This window comes from Barbus barbus (assembly GCF_936440315.1).
Source record: "Barbus barbus genome assembly, chromosome: 50".
Taxonomy (NCBI): Eukaryota; Metazoa; Chordata; class Actinopteri; order Cypriniformes; family Cyprinidae; genus Barbus; species Barbus barbus.
Genome location: NC_136728.1, coordinates 12298848 through 12321592, shown reverse-complemented (window position 1 = coordinate 12321592; position 22745 = coordinate 12298848). Strand labels below are relative to the sequence as shown.

The 22745-nt window shown below is 35.7% G+C and overlaps 3 protein-coding genes across 3 annotated transcripts in view; 2 read left to right on the top strand and 1 right to left on the bottom strand.

The window, feature by feature from the left end:
• The window catches only part of LOC306867934 (polypeptide N-acetylgalactosaminyltransferase 18-like), a 56482-nt gene extending 44945 nt beyond the window's left edge, over positions 1 to 11537 (top strand). Inside the window, exons 9-11 of the mRNA XM_079413887.1 lie at positions 223 to 318; positions 6714 to 6878; positions 10602 to 11537. Coding sequence (XP_079270013.1) covers positions 223 to 318; positions 6714 to 6878; positions 10602 to 10748 — 408 coding nt within the window. The 3' untranslated portion in view covers positions 10749 to 11537. The remainder of the gene's footprint in view (positions 1 to 222; positions 319 to 6713; positions 6879 to 10601) is intronic.
• A 5408-nt stretch (positions 11538 to 16945) lies between these two features.
• On the top strand, positions 16946 to 19406 carry LOC306868557 (phosphatidylinositol N-acetylglucosaminyltransferase subunit Y). The gene is made up of 2 exons (XM_079414797.1): positions 16946 to 17142; positions 17931 to 19406. Exon 2 carries the CDS (start codon positions 18113 to 18115, stop codon positions 18326 to 18328), a length of 216 nt encoding a protein of 71 aa, XP_079270923.1. The 5' UTR covers positions 16946 to 17142; positions 17931 to 18112; the 3' UTR covers positions 18329 to 19406.
• LOC306868556 (uncharacterized protein) lies at positions 18327 to 21989 on the bottom strand. Its single transcript, XM_079414796.1, has 4 exons — positions 21704 to 21989; positions 21386 to 21421; positions 21247 to 21299; positions 18327 to 19538 (listed from the first exon to the last, which is right to left on the bottom strand). Exon 4 carries the CDS (start codon positions 19533 to 19535, stop codon positions 18543 to 18545), a length of 993 nt encoding a protein of 330 aa, XP_079270922.1. The 5' UTR covers positions 19536 to 19538; positions 21247 to 21299; positions 21386 to 21421; positions 21704 to 21989; the 3' UTR covers positions 18327 to 18542.
• Positions 21990 to 22745: the final 756 nt, after the last annotated feature.

Below are 22745 nucleotides of genomic sequence, written 5' to 3'. Positions count from 1 at the left end.
ATTGGCATTCTTTTGTGGAATAGCATAATTAACAGCTCCATTGTGAAGACAAAGGAAAGCTGAGCTCCAGGGCATTTTCACACACATCTGCCATTAGCAGACTGAGAAAGAAAGATGGTTTTCGGACTCGTAATCCATCTTCTCCTCTCCGGATTTCCAGTGTGAAACGGGTCTGATCTGCTTGTTTATATATTGCATCTTTGTGTGTGTGTTTCCCTGTAGCTGAGGAACAGCCTGAGGCCGGATCTATGTGTGGATCAAGGTCCCGACTCCGATAACATTCCCATCCTGTACATCTGCCATGGCCTGACGCCTCAGGTTAGTGTCCAGTCCACTGCACCTTCTGGCTTTCATCCTTTTTCTGTCCTCAGAAGGCGTGTAACTCATTTGTAATTCATAAGTGCTCATGTCTGACTCCATCACATCTCCTGCTCTCTCTTTCCATGTTTCTCACTATATCTGTAAAATATGTGGCATTAAGCATTTTTAGGAACTTATTTTTGGCCTGAAGGTCAAGAAAATAACAAGTAGAAACTGTTGGAACAGGATCATAAAAAACGTTTATTTGCACCTGTTTAGCACATGGCTAAATGGTTTAGACCATATATGCTAACCGCTAAGCTACAGCTTCAACTTTTATACATTGATTTGTAGCCTAAATATAAAAATATTCTTGGACAAGGCGATAAATTGAATTTTCATGCATTTTTAAAAGTTTTGCTATGTTTTTGATGACATTGTGAATATTTAGTTTGTTGGTTTGTTTAAGTTTCTAAACTATGGCTAGTTTAGCAAATCATTCTTTCATCTCACAAATATGAGAATGTTTTTAATTGCATCTCTAATTTAAACCTTAATAGAAAAGGTTTGAGTTGATTGCTTCGACACATTTATGTGAATCACTTAAAACTGTCCATTCCATTGAATCAATTATAATTCAGAATCAAAAAAGATTCATTACTCTGAAGCTAATTATGTTTGTCACTAAACAGAAATGTTAATTACAACTGAAATAATCATTTTAGTATGATTCTTCCTTCAGTTCATGTAGTGAAAAAAGTTTTTTAAAAGTAGAAGTTTTTTTTTTTTTTTTATTAAAATTTTTCAATTTAAAGCTCATTTTAAAAAATGTTCAAATGGTACATTCCTATAAATAACTGTATTTTAGCTTTTGGATCTAGAACTTTTCTTATTTAAAGTTTTATTTGGCGATTTATTTGGCAACTATGGCTGTTTGGCTGAAAAAAAAAATTAAACCATTTCAGAGCAAATACGCAAGTGCTGAGATATCAAAAGGCTGAAAAATATAAACATTGAATTTTTATGGCTATATCATTCATCCTTATTCCTATCTTCTGTACAAAGGCTCTGCACACTCCAGTTGTTTAATTCATGGTGAAAATGTGAGTTAAAAGACATTTCTTCCTCTATGAAGATTTCTCTTTTATGAAGATTTGGCTTGTATGCGCTTGGCTTGCGCTTTCCCATCTTCCCGTCACAATTGATCTCAGCGTTTCACAATGATACACTGTCAATTTCTGCAACCCATAAAACCGTCATTGCATTGCATAAAACCTCTTCATTATTTTGTGCTGAGGCCCGAAATATGAATTTTTGAACAGTTGGGCTGCTCGAGGCAATCCAGTCTGCTTTTTTTTTTTTGTCTTATTCCTAGTGTATTACACAACCAGGATCCACAACAAATGATATCCTGCAAAAATACTGTAAAAATAGGGAGCTTTCTCCATAAAGCATCGACTCTCCAGGTAATTTCAGATTTAGACAGATTCCAGGGCTATTGTCACTATAATGAATCTCAGTAAAGAGCAATGACTTAGAACACAACCAGGGAGGGTTGTTTCACCACCACAGGGGCATCATTTAGATGAGGACGAATTGTAGAATGTGAATATGTGACAGAGATATATAAATGAGAGAGAGAGAGAGAGAGAGAGAGAGGGAGGGAAAGACAGAGAACAGCAATGTCAGCATGATTTTAACTACTTAGCTGGGTCTCTTACACCTGCTGAATTCATATCCGTGTGTGCTTCCAGCTCTCTTATTGGAAACGACACAATGGTGCCAAACAATTCAGTATAATGTTTTCACTTTCTATTCTTGCTGATTCGAAACTTTCTAGAATCTGTTGAGGAAATCAGAAATATACCACTGCTAATTATAGGGAATTTTAGAGGCTCCAGGGCTTTAACTTGTTATTGTTGATGACATGTAGCTTTTATAATTAGGATTGTAGTATATATATAGTTTTTATTATTACTATTAATTATTACCTGTTATGCTCTCTCTCTCTCTCTCTCTCTCTCTCTCTCTATATATATATATATATATATATACAGTATATACTGTATATATAATGTATGTATTATTAAAATGTAATGCAAAAATATTTATTTAAAAACTTATTATTTATTTATTTCTTTTTAATAATAATAATATATTTTATATAATACCTATAATTCCCATGTCCCTACAGCGGGTGAATAGGTATAAGTGTTCTAAAATAATAATTTTATACATTTATATATATATATATATATATATGTATATATATATATTGTCACGAATCTGGTCTCCATCATATTGACTCAAACCACACATCACACTGGACTGCAATTCCCATCATCCATTGCACTGATTGCACATACACAGCTGAATGCGCTGATCACACAGCTGTCACTAATTACACGCTCACTTAAGAGCTATTACACACACTACATATAACACACTCAGATGCTGTTCTAGTTGCCGAGTATTGTCTAGCGTTTAGCACTCTCCTAGTGTTAGCTACTTACCAAGCCTTTCCGTGTTTGTTTTTGTGTTCATTCTCCTGTATTGTTCTGCGTTTATCACTCTCCGAATGTTAGCTGCCTTACGGAGTCATTCCTAGTTTCCGTTTCATATTTTAGTTTAAGTCTAGTCTTTTCGTGTTGCCTTGTTGTCTGGTTCCTGATCTTCTGCCTTGTACCTTGGTTTAACCCTTTGCCTTCCATTTGGACTCTGTTTGCCCCTGCCTGGACCATTGCTCGTGTACCTGGATTACCCCTCTTGTCAAGCCCACTGGATATTGTCTGCCAATCAAAGACCACACCCGTTTCCTTGAGTAGCTACTCATCTGTGTGTGTGCGTGTGTGTGTGTGTGTGTGTGTGTGTGCGCACACTTTTATTTTAATATATGCAAAATCATTTATGAAAATTATTTTCGTAAATTATTCATTAAAATATTTTTTTATTTAATATTATTTACTACTACTAATAATAATATTTTATACAATTTATATAATTCCCACAATGCCACAGAGCATGGATAGGTATAATCGTTCTATAAAATAACATTATTATATTATTTTAATATAATGTTTAATTTTATATATGTATGCATAGTATTTTATCTAATATTTTATTTTAACATGTGCAAAATAGTTTATTTATTTTTATTTATTTATGTTACTACTAATACTACTAATAATAATGTTTTATAAAATATATATATATATATAATTAATCCTACAGGGGATTAGCATTTTGGAGAATGAATGGATTTGATGTAATTATTCTCTCTCTTTCTCTTTCTGTGTGTGTGTGTGTACAAATATAGATATATGTTTAAGTTCTCTACCAGCCAGAATGTTTTTGCATAATTTACAGTGCATCTCATGTCTGTTTACACACTTAAACTGACTTGAATCATTCTGATAGGATGTGAGCAGTCTCTATACTCGTGGTGCTGGATTTGTTTTATCTTTAATGGGCCGTTAGACAATACCTCAGCTAAGCGTATTAACACTGTGACAGTTGCTCGGGGATTTGAGCATGTTGGAAATGAAGCATAGACACGCTCGCTCTTTTTTTTCAGTGCATATCTCCCATTGATTGCGCAAAAGGAACATTGTTCCCATACAACAGCCATAAATCTTTCAAGAAGAGAAAAGGCAAGCCTTTCCTCAAGCAGTGCTAAATGAGTCCCTAGCAAGTTCAGTCCTTGTTTTTCTTCTCTCTTATATTATTCCCTGTCCCATTTTAGCCCTCCATCACTTCCTGTCACAGTTCCAGTGCTCATCAAAGGATCCCGAAGGACATGCATTGTTTCCATTGTGAATTAATGATTAGTTGTTTTATGTGTCCATGGAGATGCACTCTCTGCCTGTTCAGCCTTTGTGTTTGCAGAGATTTTCATTTCAAGGTGCCTCACAAAAGTTTGAGCAGCTTTGCATTGGTGCCGTTCCAAAGTCAAACTATTTCATTTGATTTTACTGTAGGCTCAGGTGTACCGTGGTATTCTGAGGAAAAAACTGTCCTGACACACATAATCAGTCTCCGTGGAAAGCATGGTAGCTCCCAAACGATACCAGAGATCTGAATTGATTTGGATCTGAGGAGAATGCCTAGCTCTGAATCAGATATTGTAGAACTGATTGTAACACAATTTTTGGATTGCTAAAATCGCTCTAGATGGTATACAACCAATTTAATCTATGTATTTGAGAGAAGTTTTTGTCATGCGCTACGTGAGCTATCTAATCAATAATACTGTTAGCACTTCTCCAGGCTCAGGCTTTTGAAGTGAAATATCAATCCATCCAGACCGTGAAATAAAAATGTGGGTATATTGCATGAAATGAATTCTTTCTGAAAGTGCTTGTTTTTCAGTAAGGCGAGGGATTAAAGTATGAGGGCTATTGATTTAGGACTTGGTCCAACAAAATGTGCATTAGTGATTCAAAGCAAATGTTGAATATCAGAGATTTTGCTTGTCTGAGTTATTTGCCTCATGCCATCAAACAATGCACATCTAAAGTTAATGTGAATAAATTCATTTAGTTTAAGCCAAAATTAATTGGCCCACAAAAAGATTTTTTCCATTTTTGTAAATGGAAAATTTAAATAGAAATATTTTTCAATAAAATAATAATTATTTATAAACACTTTTAATTTTAATTTTAAAATGACTATATATATACTGGAAGTGTGTGTGTGTGTGTGTGTGTGTACATATATAAATAAAATTATATATTGTTGTTGTTTGTCACGGAGCTACTGTGAGGAGCAAAGGAGCATGGAGACTAAGGAGATTCAGGATAACAGTCTTTAATAGTCCAAAACAAGGGGTAACAGGGCTTGGCAGGAATACACACACAGCACATAATACGGACATTTAGCACCAGACAAAGGAATCAAGGGGCAGACAACACTATAAATACAGGGCTTAACGAGGGGTAATGAATGGGACACAGGTGAATCAAATATGAGACTCAACGAGAGGGAGAAACTAGGTCACGGGGAGCGCATGGGGAATAGAACTAGTAGAACTTTTAATTTCACAAAGCATCCGAAATGCTAAAGTTATGGGAAATTTGTGACTTCAGCTTTTAAATGTATACACCTAAAATTAATGTAATGATTTATTGGAGTTAAGAAATGTATATATCTAAGTGCTAACACTTACATTGAAACAAACAGAACATGTATCATAGTGCAGCTGTTAAAGGTCCTATTACTGATTTTCTTTCTACTTCCATAAAAGTATGTGGTTTCCCATCACCAGCCATGTACAAACACTTTAAGGGCTTTGTAGAAGTAGCCTATTGGCATCCAGCCCATGTTTGAATGGTGGGTATGAAATTAACAAATGAGAGTCAGTCGATAAGAAAAAGTTATTCTTCCCTCTTAAGAGCCCATTAAGATGCAATACTAGGTATCAACACTGGGATTTGGAACTGAGCCACATTGTCTTAGAGATTTCGTGGGAAAGACACAATTATCAAACATGAATAATTCATTTTATTGGCTGGGTAATACAGGGCTAAATAACATGCGCTGTACAAACAGACATTCAGACGGCCCAAATGAATGGATCAGAATGATAAAAGATATGTTATGATTATTATTGCAATTCTGGGCTTGATATAGAAGGCTTTTGCTTCAGTGTTCAACATATAAGTGTAATAGTTTCTTTACAAAACATGCTTTTCTTTTCTATATTTCTTGGTAACACTTTACAATAAGGTTCATTAGTTAACATTAGTTAACAACATTAGTAAACATGAACTAAGAATGAACAATACTTCTACAGCATTTATTAATCTTATTAATGTTAATTTCAGCATTTACTAATGCATTATTAAAATCACGAGTTGTGTTTGTTAACATTAGTTAATGCACTGTGAACTAACATGAACAAACAATGAACAACTGTATTTTCATTAACTAACATTAACAAAGATTAATAAGTAGTGTAATAAATGCATTGTTTATTGTTTGTTAGTTAATACATTACCTAATGTTAACAAATGACACCTTATTGTAAAGTGTTGCCAATTTCTTTTATACATTTGAATTGTGCAAAATATGTTCAAAAGTTTGGGGTCAGTAAGATTTTTAAAAATGTTTTTGAAAGTCTCTTATGCTTACTAAGGCTGGAATTGTTGCAGTAAAAATAGTAATATTGTGAAATATTATTACTATTTAACATAACTGTTTTCAAGAATATATTGTAAATTGTAATGTATTCATGTAATTAAAAGCTAAATTTTCAGCATCATTGCTTCAGTCTTCAGTGTCACATGATCCATCAGAAATCATTCTAATATGCTGCTTTGCTGCTCAAGAATAATTTCTTGTGTCCAAAAGTTTAGTCTGGTTATGCACATATTATATGTATAATTTAAGCATGCTTGTCTCTTCTGTTGTTTTAGAATGTGTACTACACAAGCTCTCAGCAGCTGCATGTTGGAGGCTTGAGTCCGACCATCGACGACGACGATAACAAGTGCCTGGTGGACGTGAACGGCCGGCCGCGACTGCTGGAATGCAGCTACGCCAGCAACAAGCACATGAAGCTCTCCTGGCTCTTTACTCAGGTATACTTTCATGGGAAACAATCAATTGTATGCTCAATACATTTTTTATGCTGGTTTTGGTGCCATACATTGAAATAAGTATAGTATTGCAGTGGTCAGTTTTTGCTGTCTGGTCTGTTTATTAGTATTTTACTTATTTTAGTATCATATTTAGAGATACTATTGTATCTTTATTAATATTCTTAAATAGTTTTTGCTTCATATTTAGTGTTTTAATTTTAATTTTAATTTTTTTGTAATTTTTTATTATTATTTTTCAATTTATCTATATATATATTATTGTATTTCAGTTCATATTTTATTTCAAGTAACAAAAGGGTTTTTTATGGTTTTAGTTGTAGTTATAATAAGCTATAATAACCCTGGCCATAAAGAGCTTCATAGCATTCTATGCAATCCTCATTACACACAGACATCCTTTACTGCACAACTCATTTAAAGCCGATGCCAAAGTTGTTCCCTTTTTTTGAGCAAGTTCTGGGATCATTGAAGTACTACTTCAAAACTTTCCCTTAAAATTTGTTGTCAATTTGCAGCATCTGTTCGCTCTCTGGCTGTGCGACTGCAGTGGACACTTTCTGGATATCGAGTATTAATAATTCAGAGGTGTGTGTGTGTGGTAAAGCTCTCTTAATTCAATTCGATTACCGTTCTGGATTGTAGCAGACATCTTGATTTCATCCGTGCGTAATATATGCATCTCTATTAAAAGGCAGGTGAATTAATATATGTCACAGCAGGCAGTGTCGTCTAAAAGGTTTAGCTGAAGAGTGCTAGAAATGTCAGAACAGATTATTAGGAAAGGGTAATGCTGCCCCCTTGGGAGAGATGTCAAAGTAGATGAACAAACGCGCTACCAGGAAAAGTGTAAGAGTATGAACGATATCAATTCTCACACAAACCCTCGGGACGTGCTTTAATGTCTCACACGATTTCGGTGGCATAAAGACAGCCACCTTTTTTCTTCAAGTTATTTAAAATGGAATCAGGTGGGCCGAATCCATTGTGGCCTTTTAGGTGCGATGAATAATTGATGACAAGGCCAGTGAAAGAGTGATCTGGCTCTTGACTCATAGGAGAGCATCAGAAATGACTTTAATTAAGTCTTTATCGACTCACATTGTCTGTTGACAGTCTGCTTTTCAGTCTGTAACCAGGATACCGCTTGGCAGTTCATGAATAAATGCGCCGCTAAGCTTACCTGACATATGTACCCAGCTGAAATGTATTATTTAGCTCTTTAGGGTGTTTGGCACCACCAGCAGTCAGTGATATTATGATTTTAGGGAGGCTGATTTGGAGCAAAACATAACTGAAGCAGATGCTGTGTTCCTGTCGGTGACAGCTGTTCAACGATGCATGCCAGATTATTTTTTAAGTACTGGGGTCTTAATAATACCTTGTTTATAATATACATGACCACGAAAAAGTCATACTACTAAAATTCTTTTTCACAAAATTGAAATATAGAGTGAGAGAAACAGTGCTGGGTAGATTACTTACAAATTGTAATATGACTATTTATGGATTACTTTTAGATTTCTTTTGATTTAACTTTAAAAGAGATTATTGTTATAAAAAAGAGAAATAACATCTTTATCAACATCATTAAATGTATTAAACATAATAGTAACACTTGAGTATAGGAACCAATTCTCACTATTAACTAGTTGCTTATTAGCATGCCTATTATTAACATATTGGCTGTTTATTTGTACATATAAAGCACATATGACCATATTCTACATCCCTAATCCTATCCAATACCTAAACTTAACAACTACCTTACTAGATATTAATAAGCAGCAAATTAGGAGTTGAATGAGGGAAAACACAGTTTATGGTTTGTTATTAGTGAGATTTGGACCTTAAAATAAAGTGTGACCAAGATAATATTAGTGCGGAGTTTCCCAAACTGGGGTAAATGAAATGTGTTGTTAAATTATTGAATTATTTACTTTAAATCTCAGGGGGACTTTGAGCAAATATGTTATATCGATGTGGTTTGACTGACAAAAAAGCTTGGGAATCCCTGCATCACATGAACAAACATTAATAAACATAAAACAACAATGAATGACATGGTCAAAATCTTCCAGGTTTTAAATATTTTTGTCAGTTTTTAGTAACTTGCGTAATGTTTTCAATACAAGGTATAATTGACTGAGAGGTGCTTTTGTCCCCAAATTCAGAAGCATGTATTGCAAATTAGCATTTGAAAAGTTTATTTGCAAAAACGGATAGCTCCATTTTTTTTTAATTTTCAAAAATCATGTTTTTATTATGTTTTAATTGTGTTAGTTAGCTGTATTTTTTTTACTTAATCAAAATAAGCCAACTGCAGTTTGATTGAGATTAATTGGAATGCACAATGAAAAAACATGATTTTTGAAAATTGTTAAACCGAGTTATCTGTTTTTACAAATTAACTCTTCCTTTACATACATGCCCATTTATATTGTGAATAAGTACTGTATTCAATATGACACACATTAAAATTTAATATAAAGTAAAATTGAAAATAGAAAAAAAAATGTTTTTATCAATATCATTATTCTTATTTTATATCTACAGCTGTCATCTGAATGGTTATTTAATACTTGAGTATCACTTGTGTGAGTTGAACATGTTAAGCAATCACACAACCATTTAAATAACACTCAGACAATTGAGGGTCAATGGTATAGATAATTATATCCACAACAGGCTTAAACACAATGAATTCTTCCTGCTTTATTTAAAACGCAACTTTGCTTTACATAATTATAGGATGTGCCTCATGAGTCACTGGCGTAAATCGTAATGAGAGGAGGCATGTTGTATGACTCACTTGCTCAGCATTTAATAAACTTATGGCTAGTTGAAAATCTAACTAGATGCAGAAAAACTAGATTTTTACATAATCTGAAGAAAATGTGTGCTTGTGCAAAACATGGCATTGTGGTTCTAGAGTGTTCTAGGGTGATCTTGGTTGCTTATGTAAATTTAATACATGGGGTTAGAGTTTTGTTCAAGTGTAAAGTTGAGTTTTAAATAATGCACTATGTACTACTCTACCATCTAAATTGTTCTAAATTGCCACCACTAACCACCATATGAACGTATTCTATCCAATAATGTAGTTTCACACTTAACGCAGTGTATAACATTTTGTTTTCAAATGCTAATGTTGCAGCCAAGGAAATTAAAAGTGGCATAAAAGTAATACAAATATTCCAACTGTGCATCTTCAATAATATGATTTAGCCTGTGTAGAGAGACATTTGGCGTTTCATACACCTTGGATTTCATACGGTGGCAGATGATTGGACGAGGGCGACACTTCGCCTGTGGCCTCCTCTTTCATGTTTCAGCTGTCTCCGGAGCCTCCTTCAACACTGTAAGACTCTCAATCCTTCAGGCTGTTCTTCAGAAGCAACCACTTCAGGAGCATCACTTTCCTTTTGACATAGTTCTGAAAGGCTTTGTGCTTTGGTGGTGTATTTCATACTGTATTTACTGACTGAAAGAAATATGTTTCTTGAGGTGCAAGTGTCACTTTGATTTCTCACTTAGCGCCGCTTGGATTCGACATTAGAAGGACAGGTCTACTCTAGCATTTTAAGATTAATAGATTCCATTGCCTCTTTTTCTGAAAAGCATCATACAAATCAACATCCTTCATGATCCTGGACCAATTTAATGTCATTGTTCACTCATTTTGATGTATATTGTGTCTTGCAGGGAGGCTCCATTCAGAATAGGAAGTCGAAGCGTTGTTTGGAGTTGGTGGAAAGTGCAGACTTGGATCATGGATATCAGCTAGCCCTTCAGCAGTGCAGCAGTCAAAAATGGACAATTACCAACATATTGCCTGGGAAAGTTCTATAAGCATAGCGTCTAATGGGACACATGGGATATGTAGTGGACTGAGATACAGTGTCCCTTTACACGTTGTGTCGGGGGAAGGCTGCTGTTCTCTGTTATTTAACACTGTAAACATCTTCATGTCTTGTGTCGGACCTCAAAGCCAACATGGAACAAGTGTCAAACATTTAATTTTGAGCAAAAAAAAAATGGTTTAGATTAGAGACAATGATGCTTAAAGGGATAGTTCACACAAAAATGAAGATCCTGTCTTTAATTACTGACTCTCATGTCGTTCCAAACCTGTAAGACCTTCGTTCATCTTCTGAACACAAATTAAGATATTTTTGATGAAATCTGAGAGCTTTCTGACCTTCCGTAGACCGCAAGGGAATCAGCACGTTCAAGGCCCAGAAAGGTAGTAAGGACATCATGAAAATAGTCCCATGTGTCATCACTCATAATGTTCATAATTTCTTCTCTTCCGTGTCAGTCTGTTGCCATTCACGAGAGTACCGAAGGTCTTATGGGTTTGGAAAAACATGAGGGTGAGTAATTAATGGATAGTTCACCCAAAAATGAATTTACTCATCTCTTTAAATTTTTTCAGTGAACTGTCTCTTTAAATGTTCTGCTGTATTATTGGCTGTTGTGTATTTAAGCATTTAGTAGTTTTGCTACTGTGTAGCACAATTTTGAAATGTTTTTTTCTCAAGTTTGTGAATGATGATTGTGATTATTTGATGTGGAAAAAATATTTTATAAATATAAATAGTCTTTCTAAAAAAATAATAAAGACTTTTAACTCATTGTTCTTGAATTTTACATCTAAAGCTGGTTAAAAAATAACAAACGCCTTGGTATAAAAACTTAATTTAAGTTCAAGAAGTCTCTATTCATACCAAAAGAGTTCTTGCATTCACGGAAATTAAAGCTCCACATTCACAGTTCAGTCAAATTAATTTCTGCTTTTCGAGAAAATCTCCTATTTTCTGTCTTCCCATCTCCTGTGGGACAAAACCATCATTTTAATCAAAGTCAGCAACACTTGACATCCTCACAGAGCTCTGAGCTATCCAAATCTCTCAAACACAGACACGAACGCTGCTTGAACAAGGAACAACGGTTTCATGAGTCATTCTGTCATTTCGGTTTCCTAGGAAAAACATTGGAAATGCTGGAACCTCAAAGACTGGAGATTGTTGTTTGTTATATTTAATCCACAGAAGCATTTCTTTATTTACGCTATTTAAACAATTCAAAACGTCTAAACATCGTCTTGACAATCTCTTAGAAAAGCAACTTGCAAAAGCTACAGTACATCCCCTGAAATGGGAAATCTAAATGAGTTTTAGAAGTGCATTTGTCAGGAAGTCTCCAATATACCTGCATTCTTAAAATAGTTTGTATCGATTCAAAGAACAAAAAAACATCCACATTGAGACCGATCATATGAAACAATTTCTCATCTTCCTTCTATTTCTCTCTGCACTTCCAGACCTGTCAGATTTACAGTTTGCCTCCTGAGATGATAAAACTCCTATTCCGACTGACCTTCTGAGGGGCAAAATGAACATTTTTTGTCAGGAAGCACAATGGTTGGACATAAAGGCTTTTTATAAGAGCTTCTTGGCCTGTAGTGGAAATAATGACAGACAATAATGTTAAAAATATATATTTGAGTAAATGTAGTTTGGTTCTTTTAAAATATCACATTTGTGATGGAGCAAGGGGTTTACTAGTTCTATTATTCAACATTTTTAGACAGTAAAGCTGTAAAACAATAACATCGCAGTGATTAATGCGTCACTACATCCATACGAATGGCCTTGATGACAATAGAAAATCCTCTCCCTGTCCTGCTGTATTTTAACCAGAACAATTCATTTCGCAGTATAAATTCTGAGCATGATCATTAATCAAAGTTATTAGGTGGAACTGTCCCCCGCTTCACTGTCTCATTGATGAGAGTATTAGACGTGTGAGAAGCCCAGAGCATTTGGAGACCTTATCAGGCCTGAAAAGTGTTAGGTTAGCACTTCTGAACCTCTTAATCCCACAGCCTGAGAAGCCAAACCCTCTGAGTTTATTAAATTACTGTGTTCTCCCAAGGACCTTCCACTAACTGCTACAGTTCTTCTACATGAATTGCTGTGCAAATGGAGCAAAGTAATTAGAATACTGAACATGGAGAAAATTTGTTTATCTCGATTATAGTGAACAGGAAATTGTTTTTTGGCAATAAAATTATTCACACTACATAAGGTTCTGCATTTTTAGGTAGCTATTGAAATAACATCGTTGCAGTGTTTTGTACATTGTAAAGATAGGATCATGTTTACCATTGTTCTGCGAATATTCGAGCCGAAATACAAACACTATCTCACTGCCAAGTAGCCTATTTTACGAGGTGGCTAAATCGTACTAATTCGCACAACCTCTGTTGAAAAAAACAGCATATGCTGATTAGGTATGTTTTGAAGCATGACTGCTGGTTTGAGTTGGTCATGTGCTTGTCCTGAGCTGCTTAGGACCAGTTTAGGACCAGCACAAGACCAGCTTAAACCAGCTCATGACCAGCTTAAACCAGCTAAGAATCAGTTTAAACCCAGTTTAAACCAGTCATGCTTCGAAACATACCTAACCAGCATATGCTGTTTTTTTTTTTTTCAACAGGGCACTCGTAAAATTTTGTACGATTTCTGTGAAGGTTAAGTTTAGGGGCAGGGTCAAGTCCTTCATATGAATTCCTATGAATTTTCCATCTCGTAAAATACGTATGTTTTTTTCACAAAAAGGGTTGTACTAAATAGCCACCTTGTCAAAAAATACAAATTGCCATGAGATCGGGTAAATACAGGAATTCACTCAGTTGGGAATTTTCACATAAGAGCGAAAGATTTATTAACAGAGATTTTGCAGCGGGTTCCAGTTGGTCATGCGAATTCACTGTGTTGATCAACAGTAATCTCTTATGATTTCTGTCTGAGTTGTGCTTTATACATCTCTACACTATTGGCAATGAATAATGACTTTTTTGCCTACGAAATTTCATTAATAGTCTATATACCTCACCTTAATGGACAATATTTTTATTAGCAGGAGCTAAGATTCTATAGACTAACAAAGAAATCTCTAAAAGAGTATAAAAGCAATATTTTCTCAGAAACACTATCCACCTTTTTCTTCCTGTAAAAATGTGCTCGGCCATTTGTAAATTCTATGGGTCTGGCTTCTGGTCTCATCCGAGTCCAGCTATTTTTAGCTGTACAAAACAGTTTTACTGCTTGATACTGAAAATCGGTGTCTTACCATATTATTTTAAGTGAAGTGAAGTGACATACTGCCAAGTATGGTGACCCATACTCGGAATTCGTGCTCTGCATTTAACCCATCCAACGTGCACAAACACAGCAGTGAACACACACACACCGTGAACACACACCCGGAGCAGTGGGCAGCCATTTATGCTGCGGCGCCCGGGGAGCAGTTGGGGGTTCGGTGCCTTGCTCAAGGGCACCTCAGTCATGGTATTGAGGGTGGAGAGAGCGCTGGACATTCACTCCCCCCACCTACAATCCCTGCCGGCCCGAGACTCGAACCCGCAACCTTTGGATTACGAGTCCGACTCTCTAACCATTAGGCCACGACTTCCCCTAAATATATTCCCATTCCCCTTTTAATATATCATCTTAATTATGAACACACTGGTTTGTAGTGCAAACAGTTTTACCGTTTACTGCACGTTGTTATTCTTCTTGTTATTTACAGCTACTTAGAACATTAGCCAACATTATTACCAATGCTTAGTTAATTAGCAAATGTTCATTTTTTTCAAAAAGGCATGGAAATATCAGAAAACTTTTAATATCTTTTTTTTTACGGCGTTTAATGGTTGATTATAGGCCTGTGCTTTATGTGTTTTAATGTGTATCCTTAATGTAAATTAAGGTGTTTCCTATTGAACTGACAGTTCCATATCTTGAAAATATCAAATACTAAAAACAAGAGAATGGAGGAGTCCTTCAATTCAGCTGCATTAAATGAGGTAAAAGCATATGGTTTTTAATTCTCTTTCATGGGCGAGAAATTAGCCAGTCCCATGTGGCGCGCACTGGCCCACTAAGACATTTCAAGAAGCATATTGCTGTTTGTTTGTATATTTCGCTATTGGCACCATCTGCATTAATGGAAACTGAAACAAAAGGAAATAATAACAGTTCACACAATCATATGTTGCTCAGCGTTCATGCTGTGGTGGATAATGGAGCAGAAAAGAGTTCAAGCTTGATTAACTGGATTCTAGCAACTGTGAAACCCTTTCTGAAGGATGCTGGCTGGAAATGGCAACAGAAGGCAATAGCAAAATTGTCTAATTGCCATCAGTTGACAGAGAACAAATTGTTTTAGTTGAAAGACCACATTAGAGATTTAAGGTTAACCAACTTATGAAAATGAAACAAGGTAAATGTAATGGGTTTTTTATGCACAGCAAACCTTGAATATCTCATAATTCATGAGTTGTCTTTGATTTCTTAATCAAGTAACACACATTTTCAACTTTAAATTCAGTTAATTTTCGATTCATTTTCTGTTTTTGTTTTTCCAGCGATCAGCTCTTAGGTCCCAGACAGAGAAGTAAACTATTTCAGAAGAGCAAGAGGGTATAGTCAGATTTCACATGGCTGAGGCAATCGATTCTTTCAATGCAATGAAGAGCACACCTACCCACAATGCCGTCTGTCCTGACTTTGGCCTGGAGCGGGTTTGTTTCATTTGACATGCTTGGCAGGTCAGCGAACTGAGGTCTCTGGTGCTCATGAGCTTCCTTCCAGCTCTTTCTCTTCCATCAGCTCAAAACACTACAAATATTGACACGAAACAGCTTTCAATTTGGCTGTGTATAGGGATATCGGGGGGAATGTGTACCCTTCTGTGTTTTTGGTGGAAATACACACAAACATGGCATGGCCAATGCTGTCTCCTCCATATATTTGAGTAAGCCTTGCCTGCCTTGAACAAGAAATCTGCCACAACAGCACATGCCAAAGAAATAAACCCCTGATAAAACCCTGGACGAGTCTTGAGAAACCAGCTGGATGAATAACCAGAACTGCACTTGAGACTCTTGAAGAATAGCTCTCAAATCAAGAGGGCAGTTTTGAGGAGGATCCAGCCACCTCTGGACATCAGAAGGCTGGTCAGATGCTTGACTTTTGCTCGAGTCTGTTGTTTGTGTGAATGAGTCTTCTTAGAGCCTCTCAAAATCACAGGCCCAGTGAAATTGCCAATATACAATCTGTTGGTTTACACTATATTTGTTATCACTGCATACGCACAATACTTTGTTTACAATATGATCTTAACGGAGAGCTTCTCCACTCCTGGCAGCTTCTGCCTTTAATTTAAGTCTCAGCTTGTTTCACAACAAGCACTTCAAAGTAAAGTTTTATGTTTTTCCATTGCTGCAGGAGTTTATTTATTACATACAGTTCACTGGCGACATCTGCTGTTCATGAATAATCTCCTCGGTTTCTCGGGTTCGTTTGTGTTTTACAATGCTTTAGGCAAGAGCGCCACACACTGCTTTCAACATATTCGTTTAATGAGGCATAAAATGTCATAATTCTATCCAATATATCTATTTATAAATCTAACCAACACGTTATTTCCATAATAATTCATTTCTCTTGATATAATCAGTATTTAATGCAGTTTGTAGTGAACCCTCGATTTAATTTAATAGTGTGCCATAATCTCACTATTAAACATTTACTTTTGCATCACTTGCCATTTTTGTTCTTCTTACTTTAGATTAGTTTACATATATTACTAAACTCTTTTATTATTATCGATGCAGATCAAATAGTTATTTTTATCAGTAACAATAGTTTAGTAGTAGTTTAGATTATTTACATTTTTCGTATTATTACTTTTTATTATTATTTTGATCAATGCAACAATAGCCAATGTGATTATTGTTAATTATGTCTGTCCGAGCACCTAAATTAATGATTTCAAAATATCTGCATCCATTTTCTTGCTGAAGAGTGTTCTTTGTCCTGTGCAGACAATGTAAAACCAAGATAAATGAATATTTTTTTATGAATGACATTTCTTATCAAACTAATATATATATAACAATTTGCAACCGGAACTATATCACGAATGTAAAAGATCAGGGGACACGTTTACAGACGCGCCGGTTCCGGTTCACTGCTGGCATATGTTAAACGAGTGAAACAAGTTTAGTTTTTTTAGCCATACAGCTGTCTTCGGATATGTCTCATGCATTGAGGACGCTTGCCACTGGAGTGTTTAGCGTGCAGAGGTCTGTGAGCCCCGCAGCGACGGAGTGAAGGACAGCCAGAGCCAGCCGTTTGTCTCTTGTGTGTCCACTGTCCAAAAAACCACTGAGGTATGATTGTTCATCATGCATAATATTATTACCATATGATGGGACGTACAGTAGTTATGTAGCAGTGATGGCATCACATACCACCAGTTCATAATTTCCATCACGAACTTTTTAATCTTGGTATAGCTACTGACAAACATAGTTATTATTTTTTATAATGTATTACTTATATTTTGAATGAATAAAATTGTTTATTATTAACATTTAATTATATTATACTTTTGCATTAAAATTAAACATTTTAAAAGCTACTTTAAAAAAGCTACTTTTTCAAAGCGTTCTGCTTTATATGAAGATTTTATTCATTTAGTATGGATTTTATAGTAATTGAATTAATACTGTATTTTTATTGTAACTGTAGTTTTTCATAAACTTGTACATTTTTGTAAGGGATGTTCGGATTATGATTATCAATAATACTAATATACACATTTTCTTCTGACAAATACATAGGTACTTTTTAATATATATATATATATATATATATATATATATATATATATATATAGCCTATATGTATATATAAAATTATAAATATTATTTTGTGTATAACAATTTAACTATAATATTAAAAGCTATTTTCAAAAGAGAGTGACAAAAATGCTACAGAATTACAAAGACATCTGAAAGACATTCTGCTTTATATAAGGATATCCCCATATTCATTTAGTATGGGTTATAGTAACTGTATTATTAAATATGTTTAACATGGTTCACCTTTGTAAGGGATGTTCAGATTATCATTATCAATAATACTAATACATGTATTTGCTTCTGATTTTTTCAAGGTACGACGAAAGGAGCAATGAATTAATAAACGAAGAGCTTGGTATCGCATATCCCATCATTGATGGTATTCCTAACATGATCCCGCAAGATGCAAGAGTGATCCATAGGAGCCAAGCCACTGAAAAACCCACTGAATCTTGAGTTTATAAAGCAAATATTTCATTGTTCATTTTCTGCCACAATGTTTTTCTCCCTGTCTACAGTGACTGTTCTTGTGCCACTGATATCCTTGTCTGGACTGTTTTACTCTGCAACCGTGGATGAAAATTTCCCTCAAGGCTGTACGAGTGCAAGCAGCGTGTGTTTTTACAGCCTGCTGCTGCCAGTTACAATTCCTGTTTATGTTTTCTTTCACTTGTGGAAGTGGATGGGAATCAAGCTGTTTAGACACAATTAAAACTGTACAACCGTGAAACTATTTTAATTGTAGGAATTTTTGTGAACAATGCTTGCTTGTAAACAAACAGTGAACATTCATATTTAAGAACACTGAATAAACATTGAAGCAAACAATGTAAAATACAGAATAAAACTGCAAATAACAAAGCTATGTGCACAGAACTCTGCCTTTTTTTCATTATGAATTTGTAACATCTTAGCCTAGTCTGATTTTACTTCTTCATTTTTTTCTCAACACTTTCCGTGAGCTTCATCAAAGGGCACATTGGCTTTGGAGAATCTTCACCCTTCACCTTAAAAAAGAAAGACTCGTTCAAGCGAGTCTGGATGACCTTCAGCTGGAGCAGATCACCTTTGGCTTTGGGCACCATATCGCCGTCTTCACTCGATGTGTCTGATATCTTCAGTATGGGCGGTTTCGCAGAATCTACAGTGGATTGTTTTGGGCCGTGCCTTTGTCTTGTTCTGTTTGGCAGGCTCAGGTCTACCGGTTCCTCCAGGCTTTTGGATGTGTTCTGCTGCTGCTGAAACCTGAGAGAGGTGGAGAGTGCTGGGAAGGTAAAGAAGTTTTCGGTTTGAGTGGTTGCTTCAGCTGTAAAACTACTTGAGCGGTTCACTGGCACCTTCACCGCAGTGGCCTCACTGCAGCTTGAGCTGCTAGAGATCTCCACATGTGGGTCCAAGAATGATTTCTGTGTTATAAACAGGTCTTGGCTATTTATTTCTTCAGCTGTGCTGGATTCTAAGGTGCTTTCGCCAACCAGCTGCTTCTTTCCAAATTCCTCATCAGTTGTCTTTGCAGCTTGGCTCTGCTCAGGTGGCAAGTTGAAAATGACTCTCTTTTTACGTTTCACGCTTCTGTTACACTCCTTCTCAGTTGAATGTGGTGTCTCCTGATCAGGGGAGATGTAGATGATAGGCTGAGTTTGGTGCATATCTTCAGGTTGTTTGAGCTGTTTATTTAATTTAGGTTGCTGAAAGTCTTCCTTCGCTTTGATTTTCTTCTTTGGCTGTTTTCTTTTCTTAGACTCTTGTATTTGTGTAAACACTGTCTCATGGCAGCCATCGTGCAACAAGTAGTCAGGCACATGCTTTTTGCTCTTATGCTTTTTTTCCTTTTTCGTTTTCTTGTTTTTGTGTTTCTTGGATGCTTTAAAGGCATTTTCAACATTGGGAATGTTCTTCATTGTTGGGAGAGAAGCCATTTCCTTTACAAAATCAAAGAGTAACAACAAAGCACATTGGTTATATTATCAATGTTGAAAACAGTTGCGCTTCTTAATATTTTACTGAAAATGGTGATTTTATTTTTTTAGGATTCTTTCCCCCGGTTTCACAGACAAGGCTTAAGCCTAATCCTAGACTAAAATGTAAGTCTGAGCTGTTTCAACTGAAATAAACTTGCACTGACTGATCTTAAAATACAGTGGTGTGAAAAAGTGTTGGCCCCCTTCCTGTTTTTTTTTTTTTTTTTTTTTTTTTTCATGTTTGTCACACTTTAATGTTTCAGATCATCAAACTAATTTAAATATTAATCAAATATAACACAAGAAAACACAACATGCAGTTTTTGAATAAGGTTTTTTATTATGAAGGGAAAACAAAATCCAAACCCACATGGCCCTGGGTGAATAAGTGCTTGCCCCCTAAACCTAATAACTGGTTGGGCCACCCTTAGCAGCAACAACTGCAATCAAGCGTTTGCGATAACTTGCAATGAGTCTGTTACTGTTCTGTGGAGGAATTTTGCCCCCCACTCATCTTGGCAGAATAGTTGTAATTCAGCCACACTGGAGGGTTTTCGAGCATGAAGCGCCTTTTTAAGGTCATGCCATAGCATCTCAATAGGATTCAGGTCAGGACTTTGACTAAGCCACTCCAAAGTCTTCATTTTGTTTTTCTTCAGCCATTCAGAGGTGGATTTGCTGGTGTGTTTTGGATCATTGTCCTGCTGCAGAACCCAAGTTCCCTTCAGCTTGAGGTCACAAACAGATGGCCAGACATTGTCCTTCAGGATTTTTTGGTAGACAGCTGAATTCATGGTTTCATTCATCACAGCAAGTCTTCCAGGTCCTGAAGCAGCAAAACAGACCAGACCATCACACTACCACCACCATATTTTACTGTTGGTATGATGTTCTTTTTCTGAAATTCTGTTATTTTACGCCAGATGTAATGGGACACACACCTTCCAAAAAGTTGAACTTTTGTCTCGTCAGTCCACAGAGTATTTTCACAAAAGTCTTGGGGATCATCAAGTTGTTTTCTGGCAAAACTGAGACAAGCCTTTATGTTCTTTTTGCTCAGCAGCGGTTTTCGTCTTGGAACTCTGCCATGCAGGCCATTTTTGCCCAGTCTCTTTCTTATGGTGGAGTCATGAACACTGACCTTAACTGAGGCAAGCACTTTTTCACACAGGGCCATGTGGGTTTGGATTTTGTTTTCCCTCCATAAAAAAAAAAACCTTCATTTAAAAACTGCATGTTGTGTTTACTTGTTATCTTTGATCAATATTTAAATTTATTTGATGATCTGAAACATTAAAGTGTGACAAACATGCAAAAAAAAAAAAAAAAATCAGGAAGGCCCCAACACTTTTTCACACCACTGTATATCAGTGCCTTTGTTTTGTCTCAAGATGCACACCAGTATTGTTTTTTTCTAAGTACGTTTATAAAAGTTACTGAAATGTCCTAATTGAACTATGGCTTAATCCTGGCTTAGTATGAGCCCTGTCTGTGAAACCGGGCCTCTGATTAATAAAAAGTTATACCAAAGAACAGCATTTATTTGAAATAACTATATACTAATATATATATATATATATATATATGCCTGGTGCAATGCAACAAACCATTATGTAACCTAATGGGGGGAGAAAAAAAAGTCATAGTATAACATTTGGTGAATACTCACGTCTCGCCAGAGTGAAATTTCTTATTTGTACTGTTTCTTTTCCCCAGTAACACCTGTCAATGTGGTAAAAATGTATTTAATTCAAATGAGGAATCATATTTTTTTTTCAACTATGTTCCAAATCTTGTGTAACTCTTACCTGATTTAGCTGGTCACCTTTTCTCTCAGGCAGGACCTTAAAAGTCAGTGCAGAAACAGTAACAGTAATGAGGAGAGCAGACTTGTGGTTACATTTGTTGAGACACATTTTAGCTAAAGTTGAACGCAACAGTTTAACACTTAGTTCATCGCGACCTCAATCTCCACAGATACTCAGAGACTTCTCCGACAGAAAGCAGCTTGTTTAACTGCTCGTCCTTTGCGACTAAATATCTTACATAGTGCATTTCAATTAAAAATATTTAATGTATTCTTGTGTTTTGACCCTAAACAAAAAGGAAAACTGTCATGTACTCACCTATTTTGCTCATTGACTAATTCCACTCTCCTATTTTCCGCCAATTACCGCTTCAGTGTGTTGCCGACTGCGCATGCTCTGTTCGTATCGACATTTTCGAGCATTTATGAACAGCACGTTTGCATCTAATAAAAATATATTGTAAAATAAATTCTAAAAACAAACGACGTATAAAGACAATTACTGCTAAAAAAAACTGTTGGCAGTGGTGTGTACTGAAAATGTGCCATTTCATAAATCACGCCGTTACTGTGACAACGAAGAGCTACTTAACCTTTCTATCTTCAGTCCATTCATGAAGCATCAGCGCTCTGTGCGTCACTCGGCTTGTCAGGCAACTATTTTCACTGCCGGAGAAATCCCTTTCTCACATAAAGGGCGCTTTTTGTAACTTTTCTTCTTAGAAATGGCTTCCGTGGTCTATCGCGTCAGCAAACAGCAGCTAAAATTATTTTTACTGCCATTCTTTTTACGGACCGGTGGGAATATCGCATGTGAACCTGCATTAAATGTGTTACTAATGTCTTTCCGTTTCTTTGAAGCTACGTAAGCTTAATTCAACCAGCGTCACTAGTTGAAAAAAGGTCACCGAGTTCAAGGTTTATAAGCAAAAGAAAATACATACATTTGGATTTAGGTCTTCCCAAAATCTTTTAAAAATACATTTACATTTTTTTTCGTATGCTACAATGTTGTAATATTTATTTATTGTTCTGTTAATTATATTGCATACACACTGCCTTAGTTATTTTCTGCTTGGTTGGTAGGCCTATAGTACATTGCACATTGTACATTTTCTCTGTGTTTATACTATCATAGCTGTGAATACAAAAATACATGTCTAAACCTGTCTATATCCTATCCTATCCTATTCCTTTCTAAAACACTAAACTTTGTACATAATCATAGCTGTAAATACAAAAAATACACACCAGACCTGTCTCTATTCTATTCTATTCTAAAACATTGCACATTGTATATATTTTCTGTCTTTATACTATGTATCATAGCAGGAAATACAAAAAACATGCCAGACTTGTCT